The 17,506-nt window shown below is 37.6% G+C and overlaps 1 protein-coding gene across 1 annotated transcript; it reads left to right on the top strand.

Annotated features, from left to right (window-relative positions):
- Window positions 1–716: 716 nt before the first annotated feature.
- Window positions 717–10,645, top strand: LOC129232757 (TD and POZ domain-containing protein 1-like). Its single transcript, XM_054866861.1, has 3 exons — window positions 717–818; window positions 6,115–7,168; window positions 10,068–10,645. Exons 2-3 carry the CDS (start codon window positions 6,184–6,186, stop codon window positions 10,643–10,645), a joined length of 1,563 nt encoding a protein of 520 aa, XP_054722836.1. The 5' UTR covers window positions 717–818; window positions 6,115–6,183.
- The last annotated feature ends 6,861 nt before the right edge of the window (window positions 10,646–17,506 follow it).

Raw genomic sequence — 17,506 nt, 5'->3', positions numbered from 1 at the left:
ATTTTCCAAATAATCTCTAGAACAGTTTTCGTTTTCCGATTTTCTTTTATTGTGAACTTTTTTTAATAGGAATTATATCACTCATTTTCAAAGCATCAGAACAGAGGAAGCTTTATTTGATGAAATTTTTCTGTCCATGTTTGAAAACTTAGTATGGGATAACTTTTAGTTTAATGTTAATTTTATAAACTGACAATAATTTCTTTGCCACTTAATATAAAATTTTTGTTAACTAATTTTAACTAATTTTGCTCTATCAATTTCAATTATTTAATTAATTTTAGTTAATTATTATATTTCAATAATTAGTTTTAATTGGATTTATTTTTGTAACATAAATATGATGAGCTACTAATTTTGCTTTTGCGTGCCTCCTCTTTTGAAGTTCGTGCAACCTTGGACCCCCGTAACAAAGTTCTAGCTACGTGCCTGACAGCTGATCTGTTTTGATATTTTCAGGGATTTCCTTTGCATGATAAACAAAACAAGCTGCAAAAATTGAATTAGAAAGAATACACACATTACATAAAAAAGATGGTAAGGTAAAAAGGGTTGAGAAATCTAGTAAAAACAACCAGGATTTTTTAAATAAAGGAACAATTTAGTTTTTTTTATCGTCTTTTGTTAATAGATGGCACCACCTCAGAGGCTCTGTGTACCAAAAAAATACAAACTAAAATGCTAAAAGCAAGATTTTGTTGTTATCATAAGAGAAAAAATTTCTTCGTGAAGGGATTTGTTGTTTTCGTCAGGATCTTTAAAAATAATTTTTGAAATTCTTCCATACTATACGACAAACCAGTTATTTATTTAGAACGGTAAGCGCCCATTTGATTTTAAATTGAATTCTTTTTGAATTTTCATCATACTGGATAAGATTTGTAAATTTGTTCGTTACTCTTCCACTTTGCAGGTGGTTCTACAATAATCAATCTTCTTAAACTCAATTAATGTCTGCAAACAGTGGTGGATTAACTGTTGGAACAGCTTACCGGGGGTGGATAGCTTTAAAAGAGGGCATTGATCTTCATTGGGGACTAATAAATTGACTAGAACCAGCATAGATGGGGCCAAAGCCTGTTGCTGGTAGTCACATTTGTATTTGTGAGCAGGGTTATCATTTAGGGGTATCGGGGAGGGGGCTTGTTTTGAAGAGTTAATTTACTTATGTGTACTGGGCATGGCTTTTGGAAAAATAAACGTTGAGTGTATGTCTTTTGCCCCCCAATCCCCGGAAAATGGGGTGGGCTTCTGTGTTGTAAGCTTACCAGTGTGCCAGGGTCCTGTCAGAGATTTATTGGAGGCCGAGGCGGGACGCACCTTGAAACTTCCCCTACCCATTTTCTTTCTCGTTTGCCCCCCCCCCCCCAGTTTTAACAGCAACAAAAAAAAAAAGAAAGAAAGAAAGAAAGAAAGAAATCGTGTAGTGAAATTGCCTTTAGAAGTTGCGGGCTAGTGCAAAGCGCTTCGGATTACTCCCACTCGAAAGTTCTGGCACTGAGCTTGCAATATAATATAGCTTTAGCTTCAGGCCTGGATCTGCGTACCCAGACCCCGCAGTGTGGGGGGGGGGGGTATCTCAAAGCGACCCAACGGCTGAAGAAATTGAAAAAAAAGAAAAAAAAACTAGCACTAAATGCAAATTAACATTGAAAATATACACTGCTGGGCTCTGGAGAAGTGCCCTTTACCGATTTTGTTGCAGGGGGCCCAAAATTTATAGATCCGGACCTGTAACTTTAACTCTTTATCAACACGTATAAAATCAAGCAAAATACCTCTAAAACCCTTATTTTGACACTAAATAAAATCAAAGTGTGGTAGTGTAAAAACACGGAAAAGACTTTTGTTAGAAGGTGAATTCTGGCTGCGCAAATAATGAAATATATTTTCAATGATAATACATAGATTTTTGTTTGTATGTCGTATTATTCGAATATTAATGTGACAAATACCCATGCACAATATGCATATTATTTGGATGTTTGCTATATTAAAATATCTGAATGAACAGTAGAAAGTAATTTAAATTAAAAACAAAGGACATAAATAAAAGGTGTTATGTGCTTACAACGGCTTAGTTTCATTATTTTTTGTTAAAATTTACATTGGATATGTATCATAGGCAGTGATGTTCCCATTAATTTTTCTGAGGGTCTACTCCCAGTAATCCTTTACTCACAGTTTGTGTATGTGATCATATACATAGTATGTCATTGTATGAAAATTTATGAAGCTTGAGGGTATGTGCTACATGTCTAAAATATGTTTGAGAGTATACGGTGTATATCGAGTATACCCAATGAGAACACCACCGATCATAGGGGAAAGCGGAAAATGAAAGGCGTGTCGACAATGCTTGATTTTAGCAACTCTAGATTCTTTTCTTTTCAATCGGTTTTGAAATTCGCCAAAAAACTTGAGGGATCCCCCCCCCTCCCATTTTGTTATAGTGTTTCAATGCAACTTTATCATAAACCTCACTCTCTTCGAAACGAGTACTTTTAAAAATGTGCTTTCTTGTGAAAAAACATTAAAAAGCTATTGTTGAAAGATTTGATTTCCTGCAAATTCTCTTTATGTGACCCTTTTTTTATGTTCTTTTTAGAATCGATTATTTTAGAAAGGACAATGGATTTATGTAATACTTATGCCCTTTCTGAAATAATCGTTCCATTTGAGGCATTGATATTGAAAAAGGTGATAGTCAAAAATAATAAACCGGTGTCGTCTTGCTTACTTCTTCTAAATTACAGATTTATCTCAGCCTTAAAATTTCTGAAAATAGTATGTTGTGATATCAATGCGAATTTACAAATAATTCATAATTTTTAAACAGGTAGTATAAATTAATAATTACGGAGTCTTGGAAATATATTAAGTAATATTTTCACATTGTGAAGTAAAATATAAAAAAAGCAACAATTTTCATTTTTTACAAGCCTATCCATACATACTTGAAATACACCGTGTGTATTTCATGTATAGAAAAGTCATTCCAGTCGGCAGGAAAGAGTTTCCAGCCGAGTCATTCATCTCGGCTGGAATGGCTCAGTCATTCCAGCCGAGGACTGCTGTTTCGTGCTTATTAGCACTCATCAGCCCGGCTTAGGAAGTGACTGAGCTGGAGGTGGAAAAACCTCTTAAGGAAGCCAAGAGTGCCAAACAAACTGGTAGCTAATATGGAATTAGCACTGACCAGACGAGTGACCGAAACAATGGTTTGGTTCAACTCAAAGATTGAAGGCAAGGCATGGTGTATTCAGTAAGTTACCACCCTATAGCCAGGGCTAAGCAGAAATACATGAAATACACAGTCAGTCATTCCAGCCGAGTCATTCAGCTCAGTCATTCCAGCCGAGGACTGCAGTTTCATGCTTATTAGCACTCATCAGCCCAGCTTAGGAAGTGACTGAGCTTTGTAGGCTACGACTGTACGTATGGAAGATTCACTCATACTTATTGCGTTGCTACCGTCAACGTTGTTTGATAGAAACAATGTAACTACTACTTCTTGACACGAATCTAAATACAAAAAAAATTCTTTTTTCCTTGAGGTTTTTTTCCCCCTGGTTTTCCCCAAGAAAAAAAAAATTCTCCAAAGAATTCTCCTCAAAACCCATTTCCCCAAAATTTTCCCAGAGAGCACCAAATTTCCCCAAAATGGGGAAATTTCCTCCAATCTGGCAACACTGGGCAGGTATCATATTTCATTTGCGTCCGGAAAAAGAAACGTATCAGAGTTAGCTGTTTTTTGCTTGTTTTAAAAAGAATGAATAGCATAAAATATAATAAAAGAATCTCACTATGTACGGCATGTTTTATTTTTCAATAGTATCGCATCATATCCAAAAAAAAATGTCGAAAAAGCATTCAATTCAAATTTTAACTTTTTAATAAAAATTTCTTTACACAAAAAGGTATTAAAAAATAATTTAATAATTGTGAACTTAGTAACGATTCCTGTAAGATTAATTATTTTATTATTTTGAAAAACGAAATGGAATTTTACGTAGGAAGAGGGGGAAGGGGTTTGAAAAATCTTACGTATCCTTACATGGGGGTAGGGGGGGGTCAAAAATTGCCAAAATCATCCTTACGTAATTTATGAATGACCCCAAACCTTTTGTATAAATTCACAACGCTAAGTTGAAACAACGAAAAGGAAAAAAAAGTAAATTTATATTAGGACTAAAAAGTTCAAAGTAGGTCAATGCCCTATACCGTTTCAACACTGATATTCGCGAGTCTGACGTAAACGGGAAATACTTTTTTTGGCTAAAATAATAATAAAAAAATAAGGAAATTTTAACTTTTACAAAATTAAATGATTAGTTGCACAGTTACTATAAATTAGAAATAAGTGCAGAAAATTACTCAATTAAAAACTTACTACTTCCTGAAAAAAAAAATAAATAAAAACAAAACAATAAGGAAGTTTTCTCCAACAACTAGTACGATTCAAAAGTTCGGGAACAAGTTGTATAAAACCTTACCCTAAATAGTTCCCTGAATATTCAGTAAATTACCGCCCATTAGTCAGGGCTAAAGCAGAAATACGTGAAACACACCGCCAATTCAGTCATTTCCAGCCGAGGACTGCAGTTTCGTGCTTATTAGCGCTCATCAGCCCGGCATAAGAAAGTGACTGAGCTGGAGATGGAAAACCTCTTAAGGGAGCCAAGAGTGCGAAACAAACTGGTAGCTAATATAGAATTAGCAAACCAGACGAGTGACCGAAGCAATGGTTCGGTTCAAACTCGAAGATTGAATGCGAGGCAAGGTATATTCAGTAAATTACCACCCATTAGCCAGTGCTCAAGGTGTTTTCCATCTCCAGCTTAGTCACTTTCCTATGCCGGGCTGATGAGTGCTAATAAGCACGAAACTGCAGTCCTCGGCTGGAAATGACTGAGTTGGCGGTGTATTTCACGTATTTCTGCTTTAGCCCTGGCTAATGGGTGTAATTTACTGAATATACCTTGCCTTGCGTTCAATCTTCGAGTTGAACCGAACCATTGCTTCGGTCACTCGTCTGGTCTGCTAATTCTATATTAGCTACCAGTTTGTTTCGCACTCTTGGCTTCCTTAAGAGGTTTTCCATCTCCAGCTCATGATTAGTGCTAATAAGCACGAAACTGCAGTCCTCGGCTGGAAATGACTGAGTTGGCGGTGTATTTCACGTAGTTCCCTGAATAGTAGTCGCGGCTTCGCTGGACTTAGCCGCGTGTGACTTTTTCCAATTCACAGCAGCAGGGCCTGATTACCGCACAGGCCAACTAGGCCTAAGCCTGGGGCCCCATCTTCCTAAGGGCCCCAAATTACTTAGAGAATTATACATACATTATTATAATGAAAAAGTAATGACTTGCTAATAGAAGAAAAAAAAGCTTCCTTAATGGAAAACTTTTATTCATTCTGCCAGTAGTGAATTTACCTTGTGAAAATTATGAGGTGCTTCGGGATAAATAAACTCGCTTTATAAATGATTTACATAGTTCTGTGATAGACAAAGGCCATAAAAGGCATTCTGACAAGCCTCAAACTTGTAAATCAGCCACTGCATTACGCTATAAAGTCTCAAGGGGGCCTCCAAATTATTGTGGGCCTAGGGCCTCATTTTTAATTTGTCGGGCCCTGCACAGCAGTTATGAACTTATGCAGGGACGCCGCTTTCTTTCGTCATATGAAATTAAAGCTGCATCGCAGGAGGCCTTACAGGAGGTTGCGAAAAATGGCTTTCAAAAGTTATACGAACGTTGGCGGAAGGGCAGAGTCGCTTAAGGTGACTATTTAGAAGGTGGATGTGCTTTGATGATAAGAACTATTCAGGGTAAGGTTTTATACAACTTGTCCCCGAACTTTTGGATCGTAGAATGTTTCTTAAAATGCCACGTGCAGAAATTTCACTTATGTACTTTCGCGATTTTTCAACTTTTGGTTCTGTTCTTATCAAAACCTCGCGAAATTTTCAGCTCACAGAACCACCAATATTCGCGAAAACTTCGGCTCCTAAAAATAATGCTTTTATAGTACATAGATATAGTTTAGTGTTTTATTTTATTTTTATATTTAGATAAAAGCATTATAGGTTTAACAACTTAATTTTTGTAGGTTTGAAACTACGTTCATTTGACTTCGAGAAGACTTGGTCCGCCTGTTGGTATTTTATGTGCTGGAGTTATGAACAAGCAGTTAGAGCAAGTTTCACGTGTCACTACAGAATGTTCTTCTTTTGTTTGGAAAATCGAGAACTTTCCGTCTTTGCAGGCGAAGACAGGTGAATTTGTTAGAAGTTCTGTTGTTAAATGTTCAAACTCCCACTGGTGTGTCAAATTGTTTCCCAATGGAAAGTACATTAAAAATCAAGTAGAGATTTATTTCGAGTATGTTGGAATTTCCCCCTTACAAAGTTTACCCAATGGAGTGGGGTACAAAATTGGACTGAGGAATCGCTCTGGCGAAAATTGTTTCGAGCTGTTTCCCGTAACAGTTACACCGAGCGCTTCAAGTAAAAATGAATTTGAATCGTCAACAAATGTCAGCTTAGAGAGTGTTCATACAGCAGTTACCACTGATGCATCAAGTACACATGCATCATTGACAAGTACAACATCAAGTAGCTCTTCTTTCAGTTTTGGTGCAGTTTGCACAGCTTCTTCACCTCTATCTTCCGTTTCTTTTCCTGAAACTACTACAGCACCAAGTTCTCTTGCAAAAAATAACTGCACATCTACAACTACCAGCACAGCAATTGCATCAGGATTTTGGTTGAATGCTGTTTCTCTTTCGCCTGGCAAGTCGATTTCAAAGGCTGACGTATGTTCTGGTAATGTGACAAAGTCCAAGTCTTCAGGTGTTGAATCAATAAGCAGAAATACTTCAAGGTCCGATAAACCTGAACGGGAGAATAGTATTCAACCGCAACCCCTGGTTCTCCAAAATATTTCAACCAAAGAGCCTAACTTTTGTTTCTTAAATGAAAAAGAAAAATCTCCTAATTCTGCATGGACCTCAAAAAGTGCCTGCTTCTTGGAAGCAAATAAAGGAATGGTTCTACCAAGGGAACGTCTGTTCAAAATGGCGGATGATCTGTTGCCAAATGATGTGTTGACTGTTGTATGTGAGATGGAAGTTACCGTAGTTGTGAAGGTTTCTGAATCAACTCGTAAGTATTCTTTTCTGAGAATGTCTTTGAATAAGATTTACTCATTTGTTGTTTTAACTCTATTTTGTTGAAATTATTAGAAAAGTTAATTATATTGTTAAAATAATTGAAACGCATCATCAGAGTCTGACAAAAGTTGTAAAATTTTAAGAGGCTGAAAAAATTTGTAAGATTTACTCATTTGTTGTTTTAACTCTATTTTGTTGAAATTATTAGAAAAAGTTAATTATATTGTTAAAATAATTGAAACGCATCATCAGAGTCCGACAAAAGTTGTAAAATTTTAAGAGGCTGAAAAAATTTGTAATCGCCAGACAAATCATTTTTCTCAGTTTTCATACATTATTTTTTGTCTTTTTGTAAAAATTCACTCGTCAAGGTATTTTTTTTTTTTTTTTTTTTTTTTTTGTCAGCTAGGTGCAAGGACTGGGCTTCCATTCTAAATTTTCTCCTGCTCCAGAGATTTTTCTGTTTTTTTATAATATTTTAGATGGGGGGGGGGGAGGTCCTGTCCCGTTAACAGATCTGAAAATTAAAACTCTTATCTTGTAGCCAGTAGCCGATTGACACTTTGAATTTAGTAGCCACTTTATACAAATACAAATGTGACGACCAGCAACAGGCTCTGGGCCCAGCTAGGCTGGTCCTAGTCAATTAGTCCCCAATGAAGATCAATGGCCCTCTTAAAGCTATCCACCCCCTTGCTCATTACCGCCTCTTCCGGTAAGCTATTCCAAGTGCCCACGACCCTGCTAAAGTAGTAGTTTTTCCTAATTTCCAAGTTAGTGTAATTAGGAAATTAAGTAATAGTGTATTATACATAATGTAGTGTATTATACATAATGTGTACATACATTAAGTGTATTATACATAAACTATTTATGATTATTATTACCGTTTTACTCCGCATTAGCCCGCATGCCGGAAAAATCGAGATTAGGAAAAAAAATGGCACTATAAAACTATATATGTTCAGCTTAAAAATAGATATAAGTTCTGTACATATCTTATTAGTCCACTATACATATCCTATCCGATCACCTTGATGAAGATAAAGGATAACAACGCATGGTCAAGCAATCTCGATTCTTTTCTTCATTTCAACTCGCCGATCTTAATTTTTTTTTTTTTGAAAAAGGTTACTTTAGGGATTTATTTGTTTTTTTCCTTACAGTGGTTTGCTTTCTGATTGGAACTGAATGGGAAAATTTGCTTTTGTTTTGTTGCAAAATAAGCCTATCAAAATGTTAAATTTAAAACTCAGTAGTATTTATTTCCTGTGTATCACTAGTCATTGTTGCATTAATTGCTTTTTAATCATAATAGTAGCTCAACTCGTTACATTGCGCTTGAATTTAATTTTTTCGTAAGTTACTGTCCAACCACGGATTGCATGGAATTTTTAAACGTCCAGATAAGACGAATCTATGTGAATAATGGGGAAAAGTAGAAATTTGATGCGCGTATTCTGCTCATTTGAATGAGATTCTGCTTCTGCAAAAGCTGGCATCGGTAAAAAATAATAGATTCGTCCATTTCCGGCTGTAAAACGGATGTTTGTCTTTCCATACAATCCGTGGTCAGACAGTATGTCTTTTACAAAGCATCCATCAGCAATTTTATTTTCACAAAACGCTAATTTATATTCTAGTGAGAAATGTATGTTTTTCTGGAAAAATTGCATCTCCCAAGCCATGGATTTGAAAATTGTGAATGTAGTAGATACCCTGTATATATTTATTGGAGTATCATTGCATTATTTTGACAGAAATGCTATTATTTTACAAACTATTTTCTGCGTCTTGCTACTATTTTGGAAAATATTTTGAACTTTCAGGCTGCCAAAGTAACTATTTTTAGTAACGGAATTCATTAGCAGCCTTGTGAACATAAAAAAATTAGGTAACTGACTTCACATTGAACAAAAATGCTCAGTCGAAAAGGAAATTGTTCATGTTTTAACTTTCAACTATAAAATAAAATAATTGTTACAGTTAAATATTTAACTAGTATAAGTGCTTTTATTGAAATTATATGCCATCTCTTGGTAAAACTGCCAACCTTTATCATACCTTGGTCTTTACGTAAAAAATCTTATTTTACTTTTACTGTACACTTTTTCCAATATCCCTTTTCTTTTTCATTTGAAATGAAATTTCGTTTAAATCAATGGTAGACATTTTCTATAGACCGCAATGGGGTCGTTTCCAAAATTTTAAAAGTATTTTTTTCTGAAAGAGCATGCTTAAAAACATAGAATCTGACCATTTTTTAAATAATTTCTTTTAAGTTTAATATTTTTAAAAAAATACATAAATTGGTGCTCTTTCATCGTTTAACGCTTCTGCCGATGACATCACAAATGATGAAATGCCATTCAGTGTTGCCACTCACGGTCCAAAATATTTAATTCGCGTCTTTACTCACGTGTATTGGCAACGATATGGTTGATAGCAAGCGTGGAGCGTAAAACTGTTGGTAAAATGAAAGTATTTTCTGAGTCCATGTTATTATTATTATTATTATTATTATTATTTTGCTTATTCTATCAATTTCAGTGACAAAAAGTACTACTTTTGACTGAAGGAAACAACTCCGTTGTGTCCGCTTCGCTGTTGCTTTAAAAAACAATAATTAGTGTTATGAGATTAATGAATAGTGTTTTGAGATTTCACATGAACTCTACAAGTCTTCGCTTAAGACTGAAAATATCTACGTTTGCCGAAGTAAAATTGTTGTGTGGTTGCAAATTATTTAGAAGTAATTGGGTAGGAATTATGGAAATCGTCAAAGCTATTAAGTATGAAGAATTTTGTCCTTTTTGCTGATTTGCTAGAAAATTTTAATTGAAGGTAATATTTCCTAATACACGTGAAAATAATCCGTCTTTGTTTTTCAGTGGTTAACGAGAGTACTTCTTCCAATAATGGAACCAAGTTGTTGATTGAAAATCTCCAAAATGCGTTTGAAAATCCCAGATTTTCCGACGTGACATTGAAAGTGGGCGATGTCCAGTTTCCTGCTCACAAGATCATCCTGGCAAACCGCTCCAAAGTATTCGACGCGATGTTCGACAGTGAAATGAAAGAAAGTCAGGAAAATGTCGTGAATCTGGTGGAGATGAAGCCTTCTGTTGCCAAGGCCATGCTGAGTTACATCTACAGCGGAAGCATCCAGGAACTCTCCGTGGATAGAGCGACAGACCTGTATGTGGCGGCCGACAGATATGACATGCCAGAGCTGAAGCAATGGTGCAAGGATTTTATTCTGAAGCACATTTCTCCGAATTTCGCTTGTGATGTGGCTATACTGGCGAATTTGCACGACGATGAAGAACTGGCCAAAGCGTCGAAGCACACAATCAAGAATAACTTGAAGGCAGTTCTGAGCTCTGAGAAATGGCTTTCTCTTTCCAAGGAAAGCCCTGCTGTGTACTTGGAGCTGTTACAAGTGGCTTTGTTGGATGATAGCGACTGATTTCACAAAAAAGAGTGAAAGCAGATGAAGACAACTAGATTTTTGAAAGACTTATTTGTGTAAAAAATTAAGTCACTTTCACTTTTGGCGAAAATTTAGAAGTAATCAAAAGAAGAATAAAATGATACAGACATATTATGAATCACAAAAGAAATGCCACAATTTTCCTATTTTTTTAAAAAAAAAGCTTTGTATGAATGTTCTTCATCTTGTATAGTATTGACACGTATTAAAATGCATTTTGTTTTCTGCAAATGTTTTTCGTGTTGGTTTTAATTACCTCTTGAAGAACAGTGAAAATTTCTGTAGTTGTTTCAAAGTACTACAGTCGGACCCCGATTCAACGAATGCATCGGGACCAAAGCTTTTATACGTAAATTCGGGGTTACTCGTAATATCGGGGTGCGATATTTTTTTTTTTCAATTGCACTTTTATTATGTAAAAGCTTTATCAAGCAACTGCATAAAAATATCTGTAATTAGAAAGTGCAAACTTTTTAATTAGCATTCCGCGAGTTAATACTCATTCGTTAATAAGTTGATTTGAAATTTTGTTATACTGAGTAATATATTTTGACAATTTCCTTGATACTTGACTCGAAATCGTTCTCTTTTGACTTTATGGGAGAGAAGAAAATTGTCATTTACAGTCTGCTGCATGAGATATGTTTTTACAGCTTCTATTTCATGTAAGCATTAGAAAAAGTAAGTTTTAATGGGAGTTTTATTGTCGTTTTCTGCAACAGAATGGCTTCATTGGTTGCCCACTCGCCGTCAAACATTGCTGATTCGTAGAAAAGTCATTCTGCTTCGCACAAGATGGATATATCATTTGGAAAACATTCCAATATTTCTTAACTGAAATTAAAAAAAAAAAAAAAAAACTCTAATTTGAATTCCGAAACTTTGAATTCAAATTATGTTTTTCGCAATCACGAGTTGCGACAAGACTCTACTGGTTAGAGTTATTGTTTCTAGAAATGGCTCCCCCGCCCAAGCATGTCCCTCCTCCTGGGTGCGTACGTGTATATAGTTGTGTGTGTGTAGGTTTACGTGTGTGCACGTAGGCGTGTGTATGTGTGTAAAGGCGTGCGCGCGTAGGGGAGTGTGTAAGAGCATGCGTGTGTAGGACATGGACGCCACCGCCCAGCAAAAATGGATTCCGGGGGACAGTGCTCAGGACCAGCCGTGCCGCCGCCGGTGGACGGTAGTGATGCAGGCCTGGTCCAAGCTGAAAAAGGAACCAGAACATCAAGGACTGTCAAGTGAGAACAATAAGCAATCGTGATTGCTCAATAAAAATTAATTTGAATTTTGACATCTTGAATTCAAATTATGTTTTTCGCAATCACAAGTGTGTGTATGTAGGCGTGAGTGTTTGTGTGTGGGGGTATGTGTGTTTGTGTGTAGGGTTATGTGTATGCGTGTGTAGGCATGTGTGTTTGTCTGTGTGCTGGCATAAGTGTGTGGGTAGTTGTGTATATGAATGTGTGTGTGTTTGTGTGTGGGGGGTATGTGTATGTGTGTAGGCATATGTATTTGTGTCAGTGTGCAGGCATGAATGTGTGGGTAGTTGTGTGTATATGTGTGTGTGCGTGCGTGCGTGTGTGTAGGATATGGATGCAACCTGGAGACGGCTTTCGCTAGAGGAGCAGCATCGTGAGGAGCCGTTCGACGGTGATGGTGCGGAGGGTGGCGGTGGGAAAATAAAAAGATAGGACATCAAAACAGCCAAATGAGAACAATAAGCAATCGTGATTGCTCAAACATAATAAAAATAATAATAAATTAATTTGAAGTTTGACATCTTGAATTCAAATTATGTTTTTCGCAACTACGAGCGTGTGTGTGTGTGTGTGTGTGTATAGGCTTGTGTGTATGTATGTGTGTAGGCGTGTGTGTTTGTGTCTGTGTGCAGGCATGAGTGTGTTGGTATGTGTGTGTGTGTTTGTTTGGGCATGAATGTGTGCATATGTGTGTGTAGACGAGTGTATATGTATGTGTGTGTTTGGGGGGAGTATGTTTGTGTGCATATGTGTGTAGGCTTGAGTGTATGTATGTGTAGGCGTGTGTTTGTGTGTGTGAGTATGTGTGTAGGCGTGTGTGTGCAAGCATGAGTGTGTGCATATGTGTGTGTAGACAAGTGTATATGTATGTGTGTAATTGTGGGGGTATGTTTGTGTGCATATGTGTGTGTAGGCTTGAGTGTATGTATGTGTAAGCGTGTGTTTGTGTGTGTGGGTATGTGTGTATGTATGTGTGTAGGCGTGTGTGTGCAGGCATGAGTGTGTTGGTATGTGTGTGTGTGTTTGTGTGGGCATGAATGTGTGTAGACGAGTGTATATGTATGTGTGTGTTTGTGGGGGTATGTTTGTGTGCATATATGTGTGTGTAGGCTTGAGTGTATGTATGTGTAGGCGTGTGTTTGTGTGTGTGGGTATGTGTGTAGGCGTGTGTGTATGTATGTGTAGGCGTGTGTGTATGTATATGTCTGTAGGCGTGTGTGTTTGTGTCTGTGTGCAGGCATAAGTATGTTGGTTTGTGTGTGTGTGTGAAAGTGTATGTATATATGCGTGTGTGTGTAGGTGTGTATGTATGCGTGTGCATTCAGGATATGGACGCAACCTGGAGACGGGTTTCGCTAGAGGAGCAGCATCGGGACGGGCCGGTCGACGGTGGTGCTGCAGAGGGAGAAGGGGGGGGGGGAATAAAATCAAAGAAACGCCAGAAACAGTCTAGTGAGAACAATAAGCAATGTGATTGCTCAAAAAAATCGGTTGTTAAAATAATGTGTTAATTCGGGGTATATTTTTCGGTAAAATGGTGTTTTTGCCTTCATTTTAGTCGGGGGGAAAAAGAAAATATCGCTAAAACGCGAAATTCGTTAAAATCGAGGTCTGACTGTAATTGAAGAAAAGAAATACTGACGATAAGAGATAAGGTTAAATCATATGTTAACAGCCCAAATGAAATCACAAGGCAATTATTCAATGAATAATGGCAGGTTGTTCATTAGTATAACGTAATATGAGGCAAAAATGATTTTTGTCGACCTTGAACAATGTACAAATGAACTCATAACACCATAGGGGATGTGTCTACAAATAATGTCACACTTTGAGCGGCGCACAGACGGGTATTTGAGCCAAAAAGCTGGCCAAAACTCGAAATTGTCAACTTTACTGGTTATTGGCGGTCCTGAGTATCAAAATAGGTGAACAAACATGACAAAATGTGAAAGCGTTCTTTTTTCATTGAAACTAACCATAAAAATTTACCAGCAGTCGGAACTTAACACTTTCATGATTCAGTTGTCCTTGTTTGGGACATTAAAGTTTTTCAACAAACCGTCATTGTCTTATTTTTTGCGTTAAAAGTGATATTAGAAGAAGAACATTTACTATGGAAAGGCTCGAGCAAGTTTTGTATTCCATTATTCATTAACTTATATGTATATATTTTTATTATTTCTTTTAATACCTTTCTTCAAGCCTCACAAAGACACATCCCCCTCTTCTTTCCTTTTTTGTAAGTGAATGTTTTTAAAGATTCTGCTCTCATTCGTACTTCCAAGTTTTCCTATAATACTGCCTATTTTGGCAATCTGCAGCAAAAGTTTGCACGAGTTTGGAAAGAAAAATAATAAAGCTATAAATAGAGCAGATATTTAATTTCATAAATTTTCATTTTTTCAGTAATTTTTGGGTTCACACGTTTCAGTCAGGTGCATAAATTGAGCACAACTACAATGTAATATAAATTAGACCATAGAAAGACAATTCGATGCTACTGACTGACTTCAAAGTCGGACCCAGAAATAAAACGGGGTAATATTGTCACGTAGATTGAGTACACACTACACTGTAGAGATGAAAGCTGGTTTATTCTAAACACAAGCGAGCTATCAGCAAGGGCGGATCCAGAAAGTTTTCAAGGAGGGAGCGGTTGATTTTTTAACTGACCTCTTATTACGTATCTGATTTATACATTTTTCGAAGAGGGAGGGGGGGGGCACAGTTATCTAAAACAACTGAAATATAAAGATTTAGCCAAAGAAGTCTCGAAATTATTCCTTTCCTTTATTATTGAAAGAGGTACTCCAAAACTGTGTTTTAGAACTTCAATTTCGTAATAATTTCTGGAAAAAGTTTCGAGCTTTCCTCCTCCTAACATCGTCAAAAATCGTCTAAAATGCGCTTTAAGAGTTAACTTTTGCAAAATACCCTTGGAAGGCTACCAAATTTCTTTTTCAAACATCGGCAAATTTGGTTTAAAATTGTCTTTTTGAAACTTGAATTCCCAAAACTTTGCTTAAGGTTGATTCAAATCGTATTTCCTTTCTTAACGTCATTAAAAAGGGCATACATTTGCATTTTAAGACCTCAATTCGGAAAAATTACCGGTGCAGGGTCTCTCAAGGGAGAAGCGATCGCCCCTCCCTTGCATCCGTCCTAGACTACAAGGTCGCGGGAACGTGAACGTGAAAAACGAGAACGTGAAGACCGCATCGAATTGGCGAGAATCAATCAGCAGGGTGTTTTGAGGGAACGTAGGAATTCTGATAGTGGAGAAAACTGCCAGAGAGAGAGGACTTTGGAAGAGATAGTTAGAGCAGTTCAAGTCCTAACTTTTAGGGTCCCGAACCAAGCGGACGGGTGGAACCATTTTTTCCATAGTCTGCAAAGAGCATTCGTAAGCAAAAAGGTATTAGGGTCAGAACACAAAGCTCAAGTGCTTATAAACCTTCTCGGAGAAAAGGCAGCCACTCTTTTAACCTATTTAATTGACGACAAATATGATGATTATGCCGAGTTGAAAAAATAGTTCTTAGAGTATGAATCGTCCCCGCAGGTATGCTCAGAGAATTTTAGAAAGGCCAGACGGAGTGATGGGGAGACTTTTGGTCAATTTTCAACCCGACTGACGTCGTGGCCTTAGATCATTGAGACATAGATACGGCAAGTGGGAGTGGTTGTCGAAGCAGGAATCTTCGCGGTAGAGACCACGTGACTGCGACCTTTTACGGAAGACGTTTCGCCAGAGCTATGCTAATTCTCGAAGGGATTTGAACGGTCGTTGATTTTAATATTTTACCTTTTGCCTGAAATGTTTTGGTACATTTTTTTTCTGTCACCCGCAAGCGCATAGTTTACTGATTCATGGATGAGTGTTTTTTTCCCCCAATTTTACAGTAAGTTGTTGAGTTATGCCGATTTAAAAATGGCTCTAAAAGTTGCGCTCATTGGGAAATAGAGTTAGTATTTCACGCCGAAATCGAATGACTTAACCACGTGGTACATGGCGGCGAAATTATTTAATGTTTTCCCCCGGAGATAAGACCTGTCGCCCTTACTCCTGCTTAAGCGCATACAGTAGAGAATGAATGGGAGGGCTCGTCTATCTATCAATGGTCTAAGGTCGTGGCAGTATTACTTGCAATTAAAGGAAGTAAAAGATTTCAAAACTCTGAACCAGTTGATTATAGCCGACGAAATATACCAAGGGCTGGATGAAGAAACGACGGTGCACATAGGGGTACGCAAGAAAGCGGGTGGTCTAAGCCAGAAAAGCTTGGTCATGAATGCGATGTGTTTTTTTTCCGCTAAGGGAAAATCATATGGGATTCAAAGAGGACGGGGGGGGGGGGGCGAATTTTCAAACGGAAAGCCTCGGGACGAAAAGGCCATGGAAAAGAAAAACTTTGCGTCAGTTAAAACCGCGGCGCCTCAGTTTGAGCGGAGTAGGAGCAAACCAAATAATTTGGAATGCTATACTTGTGGTTCAAGATTTCACCTGAAGAGAAACTGTCCAAAGGGAAATTCACAGAGGAAAACTGTAACCTCGGAATCTAAACCAAGGTGAAATGTTAATCAGGTTAACACAGCAGAAGGATCTGTGGATGAGGAAGTGGTAGTCGGGCACTGGTGGTTTCGTTGGGAATGCCTATTCGTAAAAGGGGAAAATCGATTTTGCAAATCAAAAAGGGTGCCTGACAGTGTGAATGGGAAGCATGCGAAGGCTTTATTGGATTCAGGGACAGAAATTACCTTCGCTGATGATAAAAGCTATTTTTTCAGTCTTTTTCGTCAACTTCGAATTTGCCAGTAGCCGGGAAACAGGTCCATGCAAGAGAAAAACTGCGCCTCTTTAAAGCAATCCAGCGTGTCATCAACCCTAGGTAAGGGATAGACGTCTTTCTTTTTAACCTTGTTTAAACGGCGATGGTCCTCGTAAAATCGCCAACTACCATCTTTCTTTCGCACTAGAACGACGGGCGAGGACCACGAGCTTTCAGATGGCTGGATTACGCCCTTTTGAAGCATCTTTCTTACTTCGTCATGGATTATTCTCCTCTCAAATGGTGATACCTTGTATGGTCTCTGCTTTACGGGAAGATGGTCACCGGGGTGTAAATTTTATGTTTAACCTGGTTACGGCTTCGATTAGCGTCTACGTTTTCATTAAAAGCAACAGAAAATTTCTGCAGCGCAGCTCGCGCAGTTTCGTCTGTTGCTCATCACTAAGATTTTGTGCTAGCATCCGGCTCTGTAATCCACTGGTGTCGTACTTTCTTCATTGATATCTTCAATAGAAGATACTTCAAGAAGAACTTCGGTACTATCAATTAATTTGGCGTAGCCTATACACATGCCTTTCATTATGCGCCGAGCTTTACGTTGCCCATTAGCGGCCCATGCATCACACTTTTAATCTAACATGTTCGTGACGGTACGCGAAATTACAACTTCTTGATTCATTGACAGAAACTTATTCACGTCTATGAGAACATCTGCGTCTTTGCTGGCTACTGTTGGAGCAGGTACTTGTATCTTCGTTATTGAATGAGGAGGAATCCAATAA

This window comes from Uloborus diversus, unplaced genomic scaffold (genome assembly GCF_026930045.1).
Source record: "Uloborus diversus isolate 005 unplaced genomic scaffold, Udiv.v.3.1 scaffold_1368, whole genome shotgun sequence".
In the NCBI taxonomy this organism is placed as follows: domain Eukaryota; kingdom Metazoa; phylum Arthropoda; class Arachnida; order Araneae; family Uloboridae; genus Uloborus; species Uloborus diversus.
Note: the sequence above shows the minus strand (reverse complement) of the source record. Positions and strands in the feature narration are given on the sequence as shown.

What these genes read in the sequence shown, in the direction of transcription:
- LOC129232757 (XM_054866861.1), top strand. Translation starts at nt 6,184, where the DNA reads ATGAACAAGCAGTTAGAGCAAGTTTCACGTGTCACTACAGAATGTTCT. An exon ending in GAAGGTTTCTGAATCAACTC is followed by an intron (nt 7,169 to 10,067) that starts GTAAGTATTCTT and finishes TTTGTTTTTCAG; the next exon opens with TGGTTAACGAGAGTACTTCT.